General features: G+C 37.6%; 1 protein-coding gene across 1 annotated transcript in view; it reads left to right on the top strand.

The window, feature by feature from the left end:
- CSMD1 (CUB and Sushi multiple domains 1) overlaps positions 1 to 21,168 on the top strand; it is a 2,093,507-nt gene that overhangs the window by 353,821 nt on the left and 1,718,518 nt on the right. Inside the window, exon 2 of the mRNA XM_058288018.2 lies at positions 9,902 to 10,118. Within this exon, the coding sequence (XP_058144001.1) occupies positions 9,902 to 10,118 (217 nt within the window). The remainder of the gene's footprint in view (positions 1 to 9,901; positions 10,119 to 21,168) is intronic.

The following is a 21,168-nucleotide window of genomic DNA, read 5'->3' as shown; positions in this document are numbered from 1 at the left end:
TTCTAAATGGCAGCATTAAAGAAAGAGAGCACAGGTTTCAAAGTCATAACCTAAGTTCAAACTTCCATTTCACCACTTTTTTTTTCGGTGTGGTGTTGAAAAAATCATTTACCTCTTTACTTTCTCATTGGCAAAATAGGAATTCTAATGCCAGTTTTTCAAAATCATTGGGAGGATTAGAGAAACTATGGAAAGTACCATATAACAGGCGTTCAATAAATACTAACAGTTATTATTGTAAGTAGCACTAATAACCATTATTATAAACAGCAGTCAATCAGTGTCCCTGCTTCCACCTACTGAAAGTTCAGCATGTACTGGGCACTGTGTTAGCACTTGGGATGCAACAGTAGATACTACAATAAAGTTCTTGTCTTCATATAGCTTCCAGTGTAGAAAGAACATTTACATATTTTTGGAAAGAATACTTAAAATAATTAAGAGTGCATTGAACATGGCTTGCTTTTTTCAAGTGCTCTGGCAGGTGAAGCCTTCACAGGGAGTTTAGGGCAAAAGAAAATAGCTACAACATAGATAATGTACTTATGAAACTCGATGCTCCAGGTTCTGGTATGCTAGGTATATGCTCAGGAATTGCTGGATTTATTCGTGACTGCAATCAGTTTAGCTAGATGCAGAAGGGCACTCTTCTCTCTCTTGCTGTTGTTACCATGGTAGCTAGTCATACCTCCTTACCTTTTACAAATTATACAAGTACCAGCAAAGAGGCACATAATAGGATGCCAGATGCCAGTCCTAGCTGAGTACTAAATCCAGGGGAAATAGATCTGATATCTGTCCTTGCAGAATAATAAGGGCTTTAGACTATCAAATTCTCTCCCTAAAATCTCGATGTCTGAGATAAAATGCAATTGTAAACACTGACAAGTTGAGAAAAGATGAAACATGATGGTGAATGGAATCAGCCCCATAAGTGGTGACATGGGTCACGGTTTCTCAGGCGCTATGTAAAACTCAAATTTTTCATCAAGCTAATCACTAAACCCAAGTGCAAAATACAAATTGTTTCATAAACAAGTGGGGAAAGCAGACTAATACGGCATGTGTGGGCGATTGCTCTGTTTTTGCCCATGGGGTATGGGCCCATTTATCCAACTCCTGCCCAAAGCACAACCTGCAGGTCAGTCAGGAGAGTGCGGTAGGAAGAGTCACTAAGAGTTTAGGTGTCAGCGTCACCTCCACAGTGACTTAGGTCAGGAGAAATGGAAACAGTATATTAAACAAAAACAAAAACAAACTGAAGTCTAGTTCATTTGAGCCAGAAACTCTTCAGGAGTCTAATATTGCCCAAAGGCCTATTTATCCAAAGAGACAAAAAAATACAAACCTGTATGTGTTTATTACCTATTTCAATACAGTTTATTGAATGTCAATTCCATCATATTAAACCCATAAACCCTTACATTTCTGCACTTACCTGGTGACATTCTTAGTTGCTTTACCCAGATCGTCAATATAGAACGGGGGAAATGCATTACACATTTATTTTTCACTTTTTAAATTCATTTCCTATTTTCAAATAGGTTAAAAAAATACCTGTGGAAAATAGAGAAAAAATATCAAAATCAAAAACAGTATCTCTACACAATTGTTTATGCTTTCTGTCTCTAAATCTGTAAAATCTTTATTAACTAAAAACAACCTCTTCAATTAATATTCTCCCTTTACCTTCTTCTCAATGGTGTTTTATTATGACTTTTTTTTTTAACATTTAAACTTCTCTTTGGAGGCAAACTCTCACTAAACATTAACATAGAGCATAATAGAATTTTTTTAAAAAGATTTATTTATTTATTTATTTCTCTCTCCTTCCCCCCCACCCCAGTTGTCTGCTCTCTGTGTCTATTTGCTGCATCTTCTTCTTTGACCACTTCTGTTGTCAGCGGCATGGGAATCTGTGTTTCTTTTTGTTGCGTCATCTTGCTCTTTCAGCTCTCCGTGTGTGCGGTGCCATTCCTGGGCAGGCTGCATTTTCTTTCACGCTGGGCGGCTCTCCTTACGGGGTGCACTCCTTGCACATGGGGCTCCCCCATGCGGGGACACCCTTGCATGGCACGGCACTCCTTGAGTGCATCAGCACTGCGCATGGGCCAGCTCCACACGGGTCAGGAGGCCCCGGGGATTGAACTGCAGACCTCCCATGTGGTAGACGGACGCCCTAACCACTGGGCCAAGTCCGCTTCCCCATAATAGAACTTTAAAATATGTCTTGCTGATCTAGAAATTATTCTATACTGTTGAAGAAGAGAAAGGAAAAGGGATGGAACTGTGGCAATAATACATCTGTGCAAACGGAAGTCTGGTGAAGGACACGAAGACCCCCTAACTGAGAGGGATTTGAACACCCATGAAGGAGTCATTTTCCCTTTTTTAGCAAGTACCATTGAAATGACTGCATAGCATCAAGATTAAACTGTATCAGAGTCTCAACCTGAAAATGCTGTGCTTAAGGGAAAGTGATTTTACTACATTGCATCACCACCACTACCTTGAGACTTGTATGAAGAATGCATAATTATTTTGGCCTCATATATTCAAGCAAGAGTATGAAATATTATTATTATTATTTTGGAAGAACTCAATCCTGCAGGTACATAACGATGTGTTTCACCACTGGGAATTTCATTAAAAGCTAAAGAAATATCTAACATACAATTAAGGGTGTTAGTTTTGTAGTCTATAGAAGGAGAGAAATATGCTAGTTACCAGCATATGATATATTTCTATCAGAAAGGTAGAATTGACTTCAGCATAAAAATATAGATTTGAAGTCTCTGAAAGAAAAGACTCAGATTTAGATGGTAGTCCTGTTTGAGGCAAAAAGCCGTCTGCTGATAAAGCACCAATTTGCAGTCTGGGAACCATGGGTAAAAGAGAGCTTTGTTTGTCTTGAGTGAGTTTGATTTGTTTCATTTAGTGATAAAACCGATTTCATTACTCAAAACCTATGAAGTCAAATAATTGGACAGTTGCAATCCTGTAAGCCCTAGTGAGAGGAGAGGAAGCACATGGCAAGTACCCAGGCCCGTGAAGGTGCTCCCCACAAGAAGGATGGAGCCACAAAAAAGGTCAAGGCTCATGCTTTGCTCTTTGACATGTAACATACTCTTACCACCATGAGATCTTCTAGAAAGCTCTCCTTTTAAAAATAATACCCTTTCCATCCCTTTTCTTCCTACTTCGACCTAGATTCAAGGTGCCTTACCTCTCATCCCTACAGCAACCTTGCAGAATAGCTGACATCCTCCTTTAACATCTGGGGAAACTGAGGCTGATGGAGACTGGGTGACTCATTCAGTACCCAATGCTGTGGCCTGGGAAGTCAGCACAGTGGCGTTGGGGTTGCTCTAAGCCCTGCGTTTGGGTTTTGTTTTTCTCCTTCTGCGCCATGCACGCAGTCGTCCCAATGGACATGCTCAGTGTGGGTGGACAGTGAACGACTGTAGATTCAGCACGTTCTTGGGAGGTGACCATGACCAGCTGCCTAGAGCTCTGCACGGTGGCGCGAGAGCCCAAGAGTTTCATTGACATCACCGTACTTGGGTCAGGTTCTGCCTCTGTGGTCCTGCCTTCTAGAATGAAAAGTCAGACATGCCAGTGATCCTAGGAGGACCGTAGCGCAGAGAAATGAGTTTGAGTGAGGAAGGGACTATTTCAGTTAGTCTAAGGAGCTATTGACAGTCAGGCTGGTGAGAAGGATTAAGAATACAGATCCGTTTTTCTTGGAATTAGAGTGATAAAACCTTGACTCTGGATGTTTTAGAGAATAACCTGGCTGGAGTATACGTATTGTTACTTCCAGTACTGCTGCCATATTGTTTTACGTGAATGTGGACGTGGATCCCATTTGTCCATCACCACTGCCTCCCACACATGCACCCAGTCACCCACATGTCTCAATAATTGAATGTCAAGTGCAGCAAAACACTGTTTTAGGAATGGGAGTATAAACAAGGCAGGGATCAGCCTTATTCTTGGAGGCTTATATACCAATTAGAAAGATAAATATATACATGTATATAAGTAAAAATAAATATTTTCACAAAGTGATAAATGCCACAAGGAAATAAAACCCGTGAGACTCGAGAGCAGTGGTGGAAGGGGTTTCCTAACTGAGGAATGAGTGCTGGGAAGAGGAAGCTGGCCTGCACCTTGAATGAGGACAGGGGAGATATGGCCAGGTCAGGGCAGGAGCTTTCAGGGCAGGTGGACTGTGCTGTGCAAAGGCCCTGAGGTGAGGACAAGCTGGAGGTGCTCAGGGGGAAAAGAACTGGGCAGGTCAAACCCGCCTGTGGTTATGACAGCAGGCTTGAGCGGCATGAAGAAAAATTGCTCTCTTTGCATTTACACCACCCATGGAAAACCCCGTTTTCTTTTTTTTTTTTTTTAACTTTTTTAAAAAAAAATTGAAGTTTGTCATTCATACGTAAACATCCATAAACCACAGGTGTGTAGTACAAGCTGTGAACTTACAAAACAAGCATATTCTACAGGCCTGCCATATGTCACCCCACCACCGACACCTTGCATCCTGGTGAAGCAATTGTTAAAAGCGGTAGAAATCGGTCCCCGAAGTTCATCTGTAGTCTAAGGGGTCCGTGAGCTGCTTACTTCTAGGCAGTGGAATCAGCAGTGAGCAAGTGATCCCTTGACTCTGACTCTACTTTTCTATTTGCTCACGGAGTGAGTGATCTCGCACAAGTGTTGGAGATTAAAACCTAACCGAGCACCCTAAGGCTGTCTGCGAGCGTATCTGATATTCAGCTGCTTTTGGTGCGCTGAGAAATGTAACGCCTTTAAGACTTCCCCTGGGGCATGACGTTCCCGGAACATGCCTGCAGACTTTCATTTTGAAACACCTTAATCAAAGTCCTAAGAAGGGCATTTAAATTGTGATCCTTCCACAATTAATCATTTACCCAATAACGCAGACCCTGAAATAACTGACGGGAGAGTAGAAGGTGATGCAGCACCCAGGCTAATGCATATTTTATTTGTTGACTGCATCCAAGAGTGCTTATCTCATGGGGGCAACTTCTGTTTTCATCGTTGACACTGAAAGCCTCTTGATGCTTGAAATTGTGGGTTCACTTAAGAGTATGTCTAAGCCCGTAGTCCTTAAAGAAAATGAAAAATTCGAGAAAGACTGCAATGGGCCATTTTCTTCTACTCGAGAATTATTACATAGTCACATCCAATGGGCGCAGGCCATGTTCAGCCTTGCAGAAAGCTTACAGGTTTACAGTAAAGTAACACTGCAAAAATTACAAAATAAGAGGAGGTTTGGCTATCAAAAATCTGGCTTAAGGGAGTAATTAAAACTTCATTTGCAAAGAAAGTGACATAAAATATGAAAACCATTAGTTGTTATTTTCACATAATAAAGATAGGGAAAGAATGGAGGGTGGCACCGCCAGTGAAAGTAATAATTATGGAACTCTTTTTTTTTTTGTTCCTGGACTGCATTGTTTTCCAAATAAGCCAATGTGGCGATTTGGACTGTTGCAAACAGGATCTGAACCTTAAAGACGACTCTTGGCGCCTTTCTCCAATGAGCAATACACTTGCAATGACCAGGTGGCTTCTGCTCCTGTCTTATTTACACAAGCAAGCCTGGTGCTTCTCTGAAATGAGATCAAGCCAGATAGTTGAAGACAAGGAAATGATTCCCAAGTCTTCTCATCTCCAGACCATAGTTCTTGTTTCCTTGTTGGTAGAATTAAATATACACTATTGTAACTGGATTTTGTCCAGGTTCTTGACTGTGCTGCAGAAATGAATTTCATGTTTGGGTGAGTTAGGCCAGTAATTTATTAAGGTAGGGAGGGAAGAGAAATGGAAGGAAAAAAACAGATCATGGGTCCCAGGTAGAGAGGAAGAGGCTGAAAAGTGATAAAGAGGGTGGATTTACAGACTACAGTTCCCCATTACAGATTATAAATGCCCAGGTTTTACTTGCATGGCCAGCAGGGCAGGGGAAAACGGTGAAAGCAGGGCACAGAGGGCAGGATCAGGCATGCAAACTGGCACCGGGATGGGCACCAAGACAGGACAAAGGCAAGAGAGCAAGAGAGCTTGGGGGTTGCTTTTTTAAACCATTAATTATTCTGCCCCTTTGCTAATGGCAGGGGAGGAGCCCCAGCTATTTGCTGTTTTGATTGAAAACCCCACCCACCGATCCCCTAGGAGGGCCCAATTATGAAGTCCTTGGGGGAATATCCAGACCTTCTGGAGGAAATCTTGTTCTGAATGGCAGAATCCTGGGTGTGTGGGGGGAGGGTCTTCTAGCAGCCATCTTGAGGCTATTGATGTCCACGTGGACTTCTTGCCAAGTTTGGGATCCGTCTATTGATTCCCTATCCTATTAGCTGGCCTCACTATCATTACCCTATAAGGCATTCTTCACATATTAAACAAGACAGGTGAAATCTTTCTTGGGTCTGAATGAAATCCCATGTCATAATTTCCCAGATGGCCCAACTTTTGCTCTCAGAAGGGTCACTGCATATCAAAGACATTTCTGCATTGTATAATAGTCTATAAATAAATGTGGTATTCTCTAATTTTAAAAAAAGTCAAAGCTAAACTACCTCTTAACCTAAAGGTTGTACAAGAATACAGTGAGATAGTCTGTGTCATGTATTTGGTACATGAATTTTTACCTGTTATATCCACCCCTCTTACTTTCTAAGAATGGGTCGTCAGGCACGGAGAATCGAGGGATACAGAACAATTTCAGCAACACCTGGAATCCAGGAAGGCATTTGAGTGTGCCGACACGCATTTCTAAGATGCTTACAGTGAATCAGGATGAATCAAGCTGAATCCTCTCAGCAAATACCTTATTCTAGGAAATGAAAAGGTGCAGCTAAATAGCACTACAAATTATATACTAAGAGCTCAGGAGAGGTACAGATCAAGTTTGATGAACATTCAGAGCAGAGAGGTTATTTCATCTCAGAAATGATAAGAAAATCATACCATTTTCTCATTTGAGGGAGTGCTGAGTTTTCAAGACTGCCTTTCAAAGTAGTGAACTTTCACAGGAAATCACTAACCTGGACTTTACCTGGGATGTGTCCAGCCTCCAAGGGTGGCACTCCTGCCCCCCCATCCTCAGCTAAAACGGTTCCAGGGCTCAGGAGTTCTCTTCCTCTAGTCTCCTTGCTGATGCAACAGCGTCTTTGTGGGCTCACAGATGGACTAGGTCATTTCAGAAGCCATACAAATCTTACATCCAGTGCTTCTTGGCTCTTTTTCAGTTTGGCAAATGTGTAATCCAAACATGTTGGACAACACGGTCAGTTTCTGTAACTTTGTAATAAATTCTGAACTAAGTATCATAGGATCCCCAGTTTTCCTCTTGATTTTCAAGGTTTTCTTGGATAGTCGTAGTCCAGAACAATTAAATCAGAAGTTGTCAATATTTTTAATCTCCCCAGTTAATTGCAATGCACAGCCAAGGTTAGAAATCACCTAAGTGTTGAGTGATTTCCAAATTTCTAACAGGACCTGTGGGAAAGTTTATATACTGACCAAATATGACTCGGTTTGCAAAATGTGTTAACTAAATGATACCTTAAACAAAGTCTAAGGTTTTGGGGGAAAAAATCTTAATGTGGGATCATCTGTTCACCATGATGGGTCTCTAATAGTCACTACCTTCCAGCGATCATTTTCTGTTGGATGTATTTTTCTCCACATTTTTCTCTTTAATTTATAATCAATTCTCCGCATTTTTATTTACTGTGAAGCAAGAATTGTTATATAAACAGAAAAGCTATTTTTAAAGACTTTCAAAACCCCACAGCTTTAATATCTACTTGTTACAGTGTTATTGCTAGATTTAAATTTAGTGGAAATGGGCTTCTTATTAGTTTTCTTTTTAAACCCACAAATTCCTTTCATTAAATCTTTTTTATTAAGATTTAGCAAACTCCCACAAGCCTTTCATAATTTACTGCGAACAACTTGAGCTTTCTGAGATGTACTATTGAGATACATTTTTCAAAATAAAAAACATAGTTGGGAATCATATTCTGTTTGTAGATCAACAATAAAAGCTGGAATAATACTTGTGTTCAAGTACTTAAATTATATGCAATAATCTGAGTGTGCCCAGGTTCCTCTAAAACTTTCTTAATATTCTTAGTGTCAAAACATATTTATATTTATATACATTCACTTGTATTAAACATTTAATCACACTAGTGGGAAATGGTCAGATTAAGAAGAAATGGAACACTGCAAATCATTTCCAGGAGCTACTTGATAGGTAACTACAGACACATGAAATGATAAATTTAATAAGAATTATTTGGTCCCTCACACCATAGCAATCTTTACAGTTTAAAAGATTAAACTGTGTTCATTAAGATGGTTCAAGCAATGTAGCTATCCTGAGCTTGCCTTCACAATTTTTCATTCATTCTAGTTGATCCCAGCACAGCATGACAGGTAAACTATTAGAGATAACTGCCTAAATAAAATTAGCATGCTTCTGAAGGTTTTTATACAGAAAGTAGTTATATGGCGGGGGGGGGTGAGAAACAGAGAAGTAGGGAATCATTGAGCAAAGGTACATGGGTAAAGAGTCAGGAGTAGGGGAAAGAAGACATTTGGTGAGAGTGAAAAGGGAGGGATTTTAGAGTGTCCAGTAGTAGGAATAGAACTGGTCGGTCAGGATGTATGGATATTAGTAAAGTTCCAAAAACTGATCTTTTTCAGCATAAGATCCTTGTAGCAATTCTGGGGTCAGCAATTTACTGATGAGACACTTGGGTTGGAAATGGCCCTTGTCAGGGAATTACAAGAAGATGGCGATATTAGAATCTGTAGCACACAGTCTTGTGGAGCTTGAATCAGCAGCAAGGACAACCTCGACATGACTTCTTGGCAGACTTCCACACCTCATCACTCATCACTAACCCTTCCCAGTGCCAGAGGTGACTTTGTGTAGTTCGGTTGTCCCCTTTCCACCTACCAATTATCATGAGGATTTTAGCCACTGAAAGTTATCTGAATTCCATCTGTTTAAGGGAAGTTGTAATGAGAGGAGTGAGGAAAGTGTGGGAGATCCCACAAAGCTGCAAAGGAAAGCTAAAACACTTCTTGACCATTTTTAACTGAGTCTTTACTTTCTCCCATCATTTTGAATCGCCCTTTCCCTTCTCCATCCATTAAATCCTACCTATCTGAATAAAAAGACACTGATGGTGGGCATGTTCCTAATTTTGCTGGACTGTTCTTTACTTTGAGCATTGCTTAAGTTCTCTTGTCCAGTGCCTTTTATTTGCAACCAGATGAGTTTAACCTGTTGGTCTTTTTAAATTCTTCTCATAGTTGAACTATAACCAGTGGAGGCAGAAATCAATAGCTTTGCATTTTGTCCATGCTTTTCCCTAACTATTTATATTGCCATATATTGTAGTCATTTGGATATATCAATGTACGTGTGTGTGTGTGTGCATATATATAGTTTATTAATATTTCTTTTGTGTCTGTAAATTCAATTTCCTCTATCAAAGAACTCATGGGCAGTGTGTTTTCAGCATGATGCCATGTAGGTAGCCAGCAGCAAATTTTCCCAGATATTTGGAAGTCTGATATTGACAAAACTATATTTGGAAATGACAGAAAACAAATTCCCCAAATTTGTAATATGAATGCCCAAATTTTATTTTCTTTCCTCTTTCTCTTTTGCTTTTGTTATTCTCTCCCCATCTTTCAGCACTGTTGCAGTTTATTATCCAATACTTGTGTATTCAGAGTCACAAAATAAGCCATTATAAAATTGTCCAGAATGGCTAAAAAATAAAAAGTCATGGATCAAAGATGACTAAAATAATGTCTTTTTGTTTTTTTATGTTTTTTATTTCAGGTCAGAACTGTGGCGGCTTAGTCCAGGGCCCAAATGGCACCATCGAAAGCCCAGGATTTCCTCATGGTTATCCAAACTACGCTAACTGCACCTGGATCATTATCACAGGAGAACGCAATAGGATACAATTGTCATTTCATACGTTTGCTCTTGAAGAAGATTTTGATATTTTATCTGTATACGATGGACAGCCCCAACAAGGGAATTTAAAAGTGAGGTAAAGTATCATGTCATAGTATCATAGCAGAGACACTCAGATTTTGGAGTCGAGTTAGTATTAATATTTCAATTCAACTAGTAGAATAGAAAAGTATAATTAATATAAATAATAATTAAAGGCCATAGATTTTACCCAACTGCATATATTTTCAATGCTTAAACATATAGCTTCCTATTGAAAGCAATTATTGACTTCATTTGCAGATATCAAATTGTTCCAGATTGGTAATAGAGTATTGACAAGATAATTTAAACAAAGTTATAATACGCCATTTTTTAAGCAATCATTGATTTGAGAGGAAACACACAAAGATAATTCCATGATTACAATTAAGAGAAAAACCAAAGGAACCTTTATTTTATCTAAAAATACATTCAATCTAAAGAACATAGAAGGCAGGTGGGTATAAGAGTATTGAAGAATATTGCAGTATTTGAAGGATTTTTTGATTTCCCAACCACGGTGTCATCTATTTTCCATGCAATATTTGGTTTTCTCTTTACATATGATTGTTACCATGACAAAAGAATGTTTCCTGGGGAATGTTTCCTGGGATGATTTTAAGTTACTCTCTTCATATACTACCATCAACAAAAAATTATATCCATACAACTATATTCAATTTTTAAAAATTTGGTAAAGAGGAAACTCCTTTTTAAGGAAATGGGATTTTTCTTAATCAGTTGGTGCACAATTTAAATACATATACACACACAGGAGCCAATCATTTAGGCTCTGGATTTCAAATTCGTCATTAATACTAGTTTAAGTTTGATCAACATATGTAGACTTACAGGAAAGTTAACAGTAGGCTGAAGTAACTGTGCTGTTTAAATAAAGAAAATGGTATTGATATTTATGGCAATAATAGTGAACAAAAATATAGTTTATTCATGATTTTGTGGAATGAGAAAAAATCTACATAATTTTATGTGTACATCTAATTAATATATTAGTGGATGTTATACAGCTGCTATATGAATATGTGTTTTATACATAATTTTTTTATATATTGCATTAGTATAGTACTTTTTTTTTTTGCATTTTCAAATATAAAGTGCCTTCTAGCTCTTTCTGGGTCACTTACAATATCTTCTGTCTGTTTTTGGAAACGTTTTGTTATTTGGCCTCTGTGTTGTATATTGGGCACTGCTGTCTCACTTCTGAATCAGTTGGATGAAATATCTTTCTTCTTGTATAATATTTATATTCCTACATTTGGGTGTTTTAACAAAGGATATATATGTGTGTGTATAAAATATATATATACATATAAAGTTCTTGAAAATTCGATGCAGGATTTTTTATGCACATGAAATATTAGTTATTTACTAGTTTTTTAATTCCCAGTTACTGGCATTACTAGGAAATAGTGGCATGTTGTAATAATAATAGAAAGAATCATAGTACAAACTGCAAAGTTATGGCAACGAAGAAAAATTAGGGAATCTGGTTTATTCCGCTATCAATGCATATGAGTCTTATTTTTAAAGAAATCTTTATCTTCCCTTCTAAAAAACTAGTAAATATATACTTTTCAAAAAAATTTTCTTTCTGTCAAAATTCCCATTTTCCAAAATCTATCACACACAGTAATGTTACCTTAATATATTAAGTCTTTAAGCCAATTACTATTCTCTTACATTTTTAAAATGCTTTTCTGATCCTTTTATATGTTAACAATATAAAGTTTAGAAAACAGAATTTCTGCTATCTTCAGTATTATAGCAGGGCAAGTCCCAGTGAACAGCATATAAACTGATACCTGTACCTCTGAAAGCTTTATAAATAATAATGATTACATGTGTGGCATTATGGGTCTTTTATACACTTCGATATTGTTCGTCAATATAGCAAGGGAAGGTGATAAGGAAAAGTCTGCTATTTGTCTCCTATGAAGTAGTGAACAACAATTTCTGAAAAACGGTCCTATTTCCGCCTGCTCCTTGTCTTGTGTATGGTATGGTCTCAACTCCTTAAGGTGAAGACAATGTTTTCATCTCTAGGTTAATTTTACAATTCTTCCTCCTGCTCCTGAGTATTGGGAGGTGTCTTAGAGTTCTAGAGTTGCCATTACAAAGTACTAAAGCTATATGGATTAAAACGACATCAATATTGTCTCATGGTTCCAGAGACTACAAGTCCAAAATCAAGAAGTCAGTGAGGCCGTGGCCCTTCTGAATCCAGTAGGGAGACCCGCTTCCTCGCCTCCTCTTGCTTCTGGCACCTGCTGGAAGTCCTCGGCCATCCCTGGCTGTGGGCTCATCTGCCTCTGATGCCACCCGGCCTCTGCCACCTGTGTTTTCTCTCCTTACAGGGCACTAGTCACCTTAGCACTGCACGAATCCAGCTCGGCCTCATCTTAACCAATCATTTCTTCAAAGACCCTATTTCTAAAGAGGTTCACCTTCATGGGTCCAGGGGTTAGGACTTGAACATATCTTTTGGGGGGACACAGTTCAACCTAGAACAATAGAACCCAAAAAGGTCCCAGTATTTCAGCATCAGTCAATAGGTATAGTATTCATATTCCAATTAAACTTGTTGGGGGAACTGAAAAGCTATTTGTCTTCCCATTCTATCTTGGAACTGCTGCTTATTTCTCAAATACAATGAACTCACAACACTTAAGGCTGCTCTAGAATTCAAATGAAGCATCCTTTTGTGAGAGGATTGATAGAGCCACTGATCACCAAGCTGTCACAAAAGTTATTCCTTATAGCTGTCATGGTCTATTGTTATTTAACAGCTTTGAAAAAAGCTGTTTCTAATCATTCAAAATGTGCACCACCTAAACAAAATAATAAGAGTTGCTTTGTTAAGCCATTTGAATATTTTTTAAATTACAAAGAAGCTTATTTGGTTTAACCACAGTAAGGAAATTTTCTTTGTAGATTTAGGGTATAGAATTAATCCCCAAATAACAAACAATATAAAAACTTGAGGCAAAGAATGATCAAAGTTTTCACTGTAGCTTGAACTTTATTAGGAATGTATTATTTATTATTTATCCAATATTAAAAAAATCTTTATATAATGTAAAATTTATGATGTCATCTTGCACTATTTTTATAAAACAAACATGTGATTTGGGCCACATTAATAGGTTTAATTTTAATAATTTATTTCTATAAATTAAGACTTCTCTTAAGCACAAGAGAAAAGATTTGACAGAAAATTAGAAATATAAATCTATGAGTTGTCTAGAACTAAAAATATAGTTCTTTATTTTTATGAGCTGTTGGGTTACTGCTATTCTCTGATCTTTATTGACTCTGTACATTCTTTTGCTCCTGAAATCTCCAAACAGGTCCAACTCTAATTAGTCATCACATCCTAAAAATTTTATTTTGCTACATCTCTACATTAACCACCCTGTTTTTTGACTAGCACAGAATTTGATCCAATGAAGGACTCTGGTCTATCATATATTGACCAATACATTGACATTGAACAGTACAATAATACTTCTGCCCCCAGGTTCATTTCCCTCAAATCCTGCAATTTGTGCTGAAGTCCTAAAAGCTCTGTTCTATATGCCCGTAAGATAAATATTTCTAGCAAACTTGACCCTGATATTCATAGAACTCTACAATTTCACTCTCAACTTCATTTCTGGCCTTCAGTCTCTCAGATTTGTTCCCCTATTGAAAGTTTCTTATTTAGTTGAATAGATTTATGGCTCACTCCTCGACTTGACTTTGCAAATGAAGACATTTCACTATTATCTGTTTCCCCACCCTCTCTCTTCTCATCTAAATGCTATCCATCTTTCAAAATCCAATTTCTATTATTATATTTCAGGAAATCTTTCTTATGCCCTGCAATTTAAAAAAAAAATGCAACTTTCATTTTTTTCTGAACTCCTGTAGTACTTGATTTTTATATACATCCTGAACAAATGTTTGTTTAAACACATACCTGCTCTGAGGTTGCCTCTTGTTAGGGTTTTGTATATCTTTAGTCACTAGAACATACATTCTCTGAGGCCAAGAAAAATTTTATAAATGTGGTTTCTTTTGTGTTAACCAATGTTTTGACATTCAAACAGTCAAGAAATCTTTGTGGGGTGATTTTGGTCTAATATGTTCCTGATCCAGTGCCAACTCATCACTGATGTCTGTGGACGTAGCGCATCATTTAATAAAATTTTCTCCTTTAAACAGACAGGAGTTTTTTTCCAGTGTACATAATTGTTATCTTACAGATATTCCCTAAATTTGAAGTAATATTTATTTGTCCCAAAATGAAAAAACATTTGAAGTTGGTTAAATTTGACTTGGGGTTCCAACTGTGATAACATTATAACATCAAACTTAGAGTAGAAACTCTGTTAGAGACTCAGAAAGTGAATAAACATGAACCAATGAAGGAAAGCCATATCATGCAAATGTGGAAAAATCAGTAAATATTATTTCACAGTTATAGAATACGAGACCTAGAAAAATAAGTTGCTAATTATCTTGACTGTCTCTAGCTTTTAGTAGCTTGCCCCCAATTTTCTGCAATAATAATGAAGAGGTTAGAGGTGAATGTACTAGAGATAGTACCATCAGGAATAAGCGTTGTTAAAATTTCAGTTTTTCTTATTTTTTCCTAAAATTCAATATTGTCTTTGAATGTATTAGATTAACTAATAAACCTATAATGTATTAACTGTGTATGGTAATGTTTAGAAATTGCAATTTGGAAGACATTTTTACTCAGAGATTTCAGCTGCATTCTGTTGATATTAGACCAGAGATAGAGCAATGTCTAAATCCAACCTCACTGTATCCCATTGCCTTTATGAGATCTTAAGGGAGCGGTTCACAGAACACTCGTCAGATAAAAATCAAAGTATTTTATTTTTAGCTTGTCCGATGACTCACCTCCCAAGTAAGTCTCTCCAATATAGGTGGGACAAAGTGTACGTTGGACTGAAGACTTACAGAGGGACTCAAACCTCATGTTAACACCAAACAAATCTTGACATCTTGCCACTTTTGTTTGGCAACATGATCAGGAACTCAAAAGAATGACCAGTGCGACCAGGCCACGTGGCGAGGAAGTGTTTTAGACGTGGGTGTGGACAGCCTGAGTGAGGAAGCAATAAAAGAAAGCCTAATGCACAGAGGTGAGGTTTGATAAATGAGGCATTCAGTCGAGAACATCACCTAGTTAATGTTCAGAGTCTAATATATATATATTTTAGGATGTATATACATATTTAGGATGTATATACATATTTTAGGATGATGAACCATTAGTAATTTTCTTTGGTAGAGCTTCCAAATTTCTCTTGTAAACGTAGGCTTTAAATTAGCTACTCATGATTGAGTTCATTAGTTATTGTATATGTTTGAGTTAAATTTAAAAAATACAGTTTGGCTGTTTGCAGTTTGCTGGAAAGGAGAAGAAGACCAATTAAATCAGAGGTTCTGGGATGAGACTGGGTCTGGACATTGATAGATACCATTCTTTCCTCCCCCAGGAGATTTGACTATGCAGACCAGCCTAAAGAACAGGTACATTCTATTCATAAAACTCACATTTGTTCACAGAAGAGATTGAACTACTAGTAATTATAAATCCTGGAGAAAAATAAGTAAGTCATTTAAGGGAGTGATAAGAACTATGTTTATACTACTAGAAACGAATTTCTTGGTTTTCTTGTTAGTTGTCAGTTTTTGTTCAACAAAGTTAAAAAGGGCTAACGTGGTTTCTGTTGCTATTGTGTATATCCAGAAACTGGGCAAAAGGGACTTTTTGAGATTTACATCTAAAATAAAGAGACCCAAAGTAAGCTTGTATATGAAGAATTGTAGAGCTGGAAGATGAAATAAAGTGCAAGTGGTGAATATACCTCCATCCTGAAAGCTTCTTCATTGATGCTAGAAACAAGTTAAATGTAATTGAATTCTGACAACTATTTCCTCATACTTAGGTGGTACCTTCTTCTGTAGCCAAACATTGATGTTTCATTTCTATATCTTGGCCAGTCTGAAAGAAGCAGACCATAATAATATGGACAGAGAAGTTTTGAATATTCAAAATTATACACATTGGGGAAAATATTCAAACAGCTCCCAATTCCTAGCAAATTTCTCTTTATAAATACAAACATAAAGAAAGACATTAATATTTTCCAAAAGAAACCTCTCCAAAGTAAATAAAATAAGAAAGAAAATAAGAACAAAATCAAATAGTGGGCAACATGACATTTTCATTTTTTATTTTTAGAATTTTTATTCTTTTAAAGATACTTAGATTTTACAAAAGTCACATAAAAATATAGGGGATTCCCATATGCCACACTCCCTACACACCTCCCACATTTTCCCACATTAACAACATCCTTCATTAGTGAGGTACATTCATTGCAATTGATGAACACATTTTGGAGCACTGCCACTGAATGTGGATTAAAGTTTACATTGTAGTTTACACTCTCTCCCACCTAATTTGGTAGATTATGGCAAGATATATAATGGCCTGTATCTGTCATTGCAATGTCATTCAGTATAATTCCCACGTCCGCAAAATGCCCCCTATTACACCTGTTTTTCCTTCTTCTAGCCCTCAGAACCTCCAGGGATCACTGCTTCCACATCAATGATATAATTTTTTCCATTGCTAGAATCACAATAAGTCTATAGTAGAAGATCAGTAAGTCTACTTTGGTCTATAGTTCATTCCCCAATCCTGAGGATTCTGGGATGTTGATGTCCATTTCTCCTCTAATTGTGAGGGAGCTGTGATCCCACAGGGCTGATGGATGGGACTTTCTTGCTTGCAGTTATAGACTCTCTCAGTGCCTTGGTCCAGCACCACCTCCTTGATGGTTGTCCTGGGTGAGACCAATGAACTGGAGAGTAGGTGTGGCAATTCCATTGAGATTTAGGGCTCAGCTGGCACATGGACATACCAAAAGCTTAAGTCTCTTGTATATACACCTATCAAGCATAGTGCTAACTATAGGTTCAAATAGAAGGAAAGAAGAGCCGTGCGTAGGGAAACCACAACTGAGTCCAAATCTTTCCCATAGGGGAGCATAAATTCCAAAGTAGGGTCCACTGACAAGGCACCAAACACCTGAACTATCTGCCCTGACTCTAGTGTCTGCATGTCTCCAGAGCCCTCAGGAGCACTGCTATCTGGGATATTATCTACTTTGGCAGTCAATGAGATCCTGCTGAGACATGCATAAGCGTAACCTTTGAAATTACCTCCTGACTCACTTTGAAGTCTCTTAGCCATATAAACTCATTTGTATTTACATTTTCCCCCTTTTGTTCAAGATCTAGTTGGTGCTTGGTATTAATCCCTCGGTGCCAGGGAGGCTCATCACCAGAGATCATATCCCACGTTGGGGAGACAATAATGTATTTACTACATATGCTGAGTCTGGCTTAGAGAGAGACCACATCTGAGCAACAAGGAGGCTTCAGGTGTGAACTCTTAGTAGGCTAAGTTTCAATTTCAAGAGTAAAGATTCATATGCAGTCATCAGTATCAAGGCTCATTAATGGACCATCCTCCTTCACTAGTCACTGCCCCTGTACTCAGGGGATTCTTGCTGATCCATTAGAGAATGTGGCAGAACTCCCCAGGATGGGAATTTGATATTCCTTTGGTTATGGTGTGAATCTCCACCCACTGTGACAATGCCCCATGAACACTTGAACACATTTATATGCCTTATATGTATGCCCAGGTGAATTTGCTCCCATTTATCCCCCCTCACTGACACCCCATACCAAAACTCCTCCCCTGCCACAGTTGTAACCCTTCTGTGATCTAAAACGTCTTCAAAAATGAAGTCAATAAAATAGCCAAATACAATTAATAAGAAAATGAAAGAATAATGATAGTTTTAAAAATAAGAAATAAAATGCAAAAAAGTTTTTTAAAGAAAAATTTGGGATATTAAAAAATAATGAAAAAATATTAAAAATTTATTTTTTGATATTTTTACTTTCGTCACTGTAAGAGCTGTTGTCCTATATATTCAATGACATTTTCTTCCATTTATTCCCCCAGGGTCTTTTTCAGTTTGTCCTCAGAGAAGTTTTAGTTTACAGAAAAGTCATGTACTGAATACAGAGGACTCCCATGTACTCAACATTGTCCGTTTCTTTCCCCTTCCCCTATTAATAACATTTTATATGTGGATGGTATGTTTGTTACAACTGATGCACAAATATTGAAACACAGCTACCAACCATGGTCAATGGTTTACATTACGGTTTACATTTTGGACCGTGTGCTTTTATAAATTTTGATGCAATTCAGTATGGCCTGTATCCATCATAGCAAGATCATGTAGAACATTTTTATCACCCCAAAAATGCCCCCTGTTCCATCTATTTTTTTCCTCCCCTCTCCCACCCCTCAGGACCCACAGCAACCACCAGGCTTTACTCCTTGAAGGACAAAATTCATAGTTACCTGCAACAATACTGAGGACTTGACACATTGGTCTATCCTCACCTATCAGGCATTGCTCATGCCCTCGAGAGACTCCCACCCATTTATTTAAGAACATAGAGGGTCTTCCCAGGATGGGCATCCACCACCTTGCCGCTCATTATGTGGCAAGCTGAACACTCACACACTCCCTAGAAGTCGGCCCCAGGTGCGGCCTGTCCCAAGTGCCCCCTACATCCAACACCCCAAACTAGCAACCCTCACTTGTCATAATGCCAAAAGAGCACTGCCAACATTGTAGTTTCCACCATGTACCTGCCAATCCCCTGTGTTCAAATGCTCCCTCCCCCAACCCTCCCCCCAGTTCCATGGACAGTCCAACCCACCCTCCCCATTCAACCCCCCTGACAAATCAGCACTGCCCAACCCAACAGCATCATTATACCCCTGTCATGCCCCTCCACTGCACAACTACATACTTCCATTTTATAATAGATTTCACCCATATAGGTGTTGGCTCACAACATTCTTCTCCTTTTTTATTTCCAATAAACCTATCTTTCAGACTCTAGCTCTGTGAGTCTGCTCATTTTGCTTAATTCATATCAGTAAAGCCTTACAGTATTTGTTCTTCCGTGCCTGGCTTCCTTCATTCAACATAAGGTACTTAAGATTCACCCATGTTATCCCATGTGTTAATACTAAATGCCTTCTTACAGCTGAATAATATTCCATTTTATGCACAAACCACAATTTGTGTATCCATTCATCTGTTGAAGGGTCTTTGAGTTGATTCCAACTTTTGGCAATAGTGAACAATGCCGCTACGAACATCGATGGGCATATAGTTTTTCGTATCCTTGCTTTCAGTTCTTCTGAGTATATACCCGGCAGTGGAATTGCTGGATCATATGGCAGCTCTATAGTTTGTTTTCTGAGGAACTGCCAAACTGTCCTCCACAATGGCTGCACCATTCTACATTCCCACCAGCAGTGGATGAGTGTCCCATTACTCCACATTCTCTCTAACCCTCCGAGTCCTCTGTTTTTTTTAAATAACCGCCAGTCTAATGGGTGTAAGATGATAACTGATTGTAGTTTTGATTTGCATTTTCCTAAAACTAGTGATGTTGAGCATCTTTTCTTGTGCTTTTAGCTATTTGTATTTCTTTTTTGGAGAAGTGTCTATTCAAATCACTTGCCCATTTTTTAAATAGGTTGTTTTCCTTTTTATTTTCAAGGTGCAGGATTTCTTTATATATGTTGGATATTAGGCCCCTATCAGATATATGGTTATGAAATATTTTCTCCCATTGAGTAGGCTCTCTTTTCACTTTCTTGACAAACTGAGATGCAAAAGTTTTTAATTTTGAGGAGACCCCATTTATCTCTGTTTTCTTTCATTGCTCATGCTTTGGGTGTGACATTCATGAAACCATTTCCTAATATAAGATCCTGTAGATGTTTCCTTACATTATCGTTCAATGTCTTTATGGTCTTGGCTCTTATATTTAGATCTTTGATCCATCTTGAGTTGATTTTTATATAACGTATGAGATGGTGTTCCTGTCTCATTCTTTTGGATATGGATATCCAGTTCTCCAAGCACCATTTGTTGAAGAGCCAATTCTTTCCTAGTTGAGTGGGCTTGGTGGCCTTATGAATATCAGGTGACTGTATATGTGAGGATGGATATCAGAACTCTCAATTCAGTTCCATTGGTAAGTTTGCCTGTCCTTGTGCCAATACCATGCAGTTTTGACCACTGTAGCTTTGTAGTATGTTTTAAAATCAGGTGTTTGATTCCTCTGATTTCATTTCTCTTTTTTAATATGTCATTGGCTATATTCTTGCCCTTCCAAATAAATTTCATAGTTAGTTTTTCCAATTCAGTAAAAAATGTGTGATCATTTTTATTGGGATTGCATTAAATCAGTAGATCAGTTTGGGTAGGATAGACATCCTAATGATGTTTAGTCTTCCTACCCATGAACAGGGAATATTCTTCCATTTATTTAGGTCTTCTTTGATGCCATTTTTAGATAACAAATTTCACTTGTGATTTTTGGTCATGGAAACACAACAGAATAGACTCAAGTTTTATAAAGAATAAAATCTTCCTACTTAAAACAAAATAAATATGTTGGATCATATATTGAAATAGCAATGTGAAAAATAAAAATACTAAAATGGCATTTTCTGAGTGTGTTTTTCACAAGACACATAATTCAGAAATCATGAAGGAAATGAATGATCAATTTGGCATCAAAAATGTAAAACTTAAAAGATATTGAAAACTGAAAAAACATATTTGTTTTAGGTATGAAAGCCAAAGAGCTAATTTCTTTAATTTATTTAGTGTACTTGCAGAAATATCAGGAAATATATGATTCAATTTAATAGTTGCTTAAATATGAATGAGAAGTTCGAAGCAAATAAATTAATGGCAAAAGAATATTAAACACAGATGAAAACAACAGTGAAGTATGATATGTCATGATTCTGAATGGAAGACTTTAAAATTTTAATAACAGCTCAGATTTGTTGAGGGTATGGGGCAAATGCCTTTATATTCTATTGGTGGGATTATATATTGCTGTTTTATTTGATTGGAAATTTTAAATTTTTTCTCACATTT

Source organism: Dasypus novemcinctus, chromosome 25 (genome assembly GCF_030445035.2).
Source record: "Dasypus novemcinctus isolate mDasNov1 chromosome 25, mDasNov1.1.hap2, whole genome shotgun sequence".
Lineage (NCBI taxonomy): Eukaryota > Metazoa > Chordata > Mammalia > Cingulata > Dasypodidae > Dasypus > Dasypus novemcinctus.
Note: the sequence above shows the minus strand (reverse complement) of the source record. Positions and strands in the feature narration are given on the sequence as shown.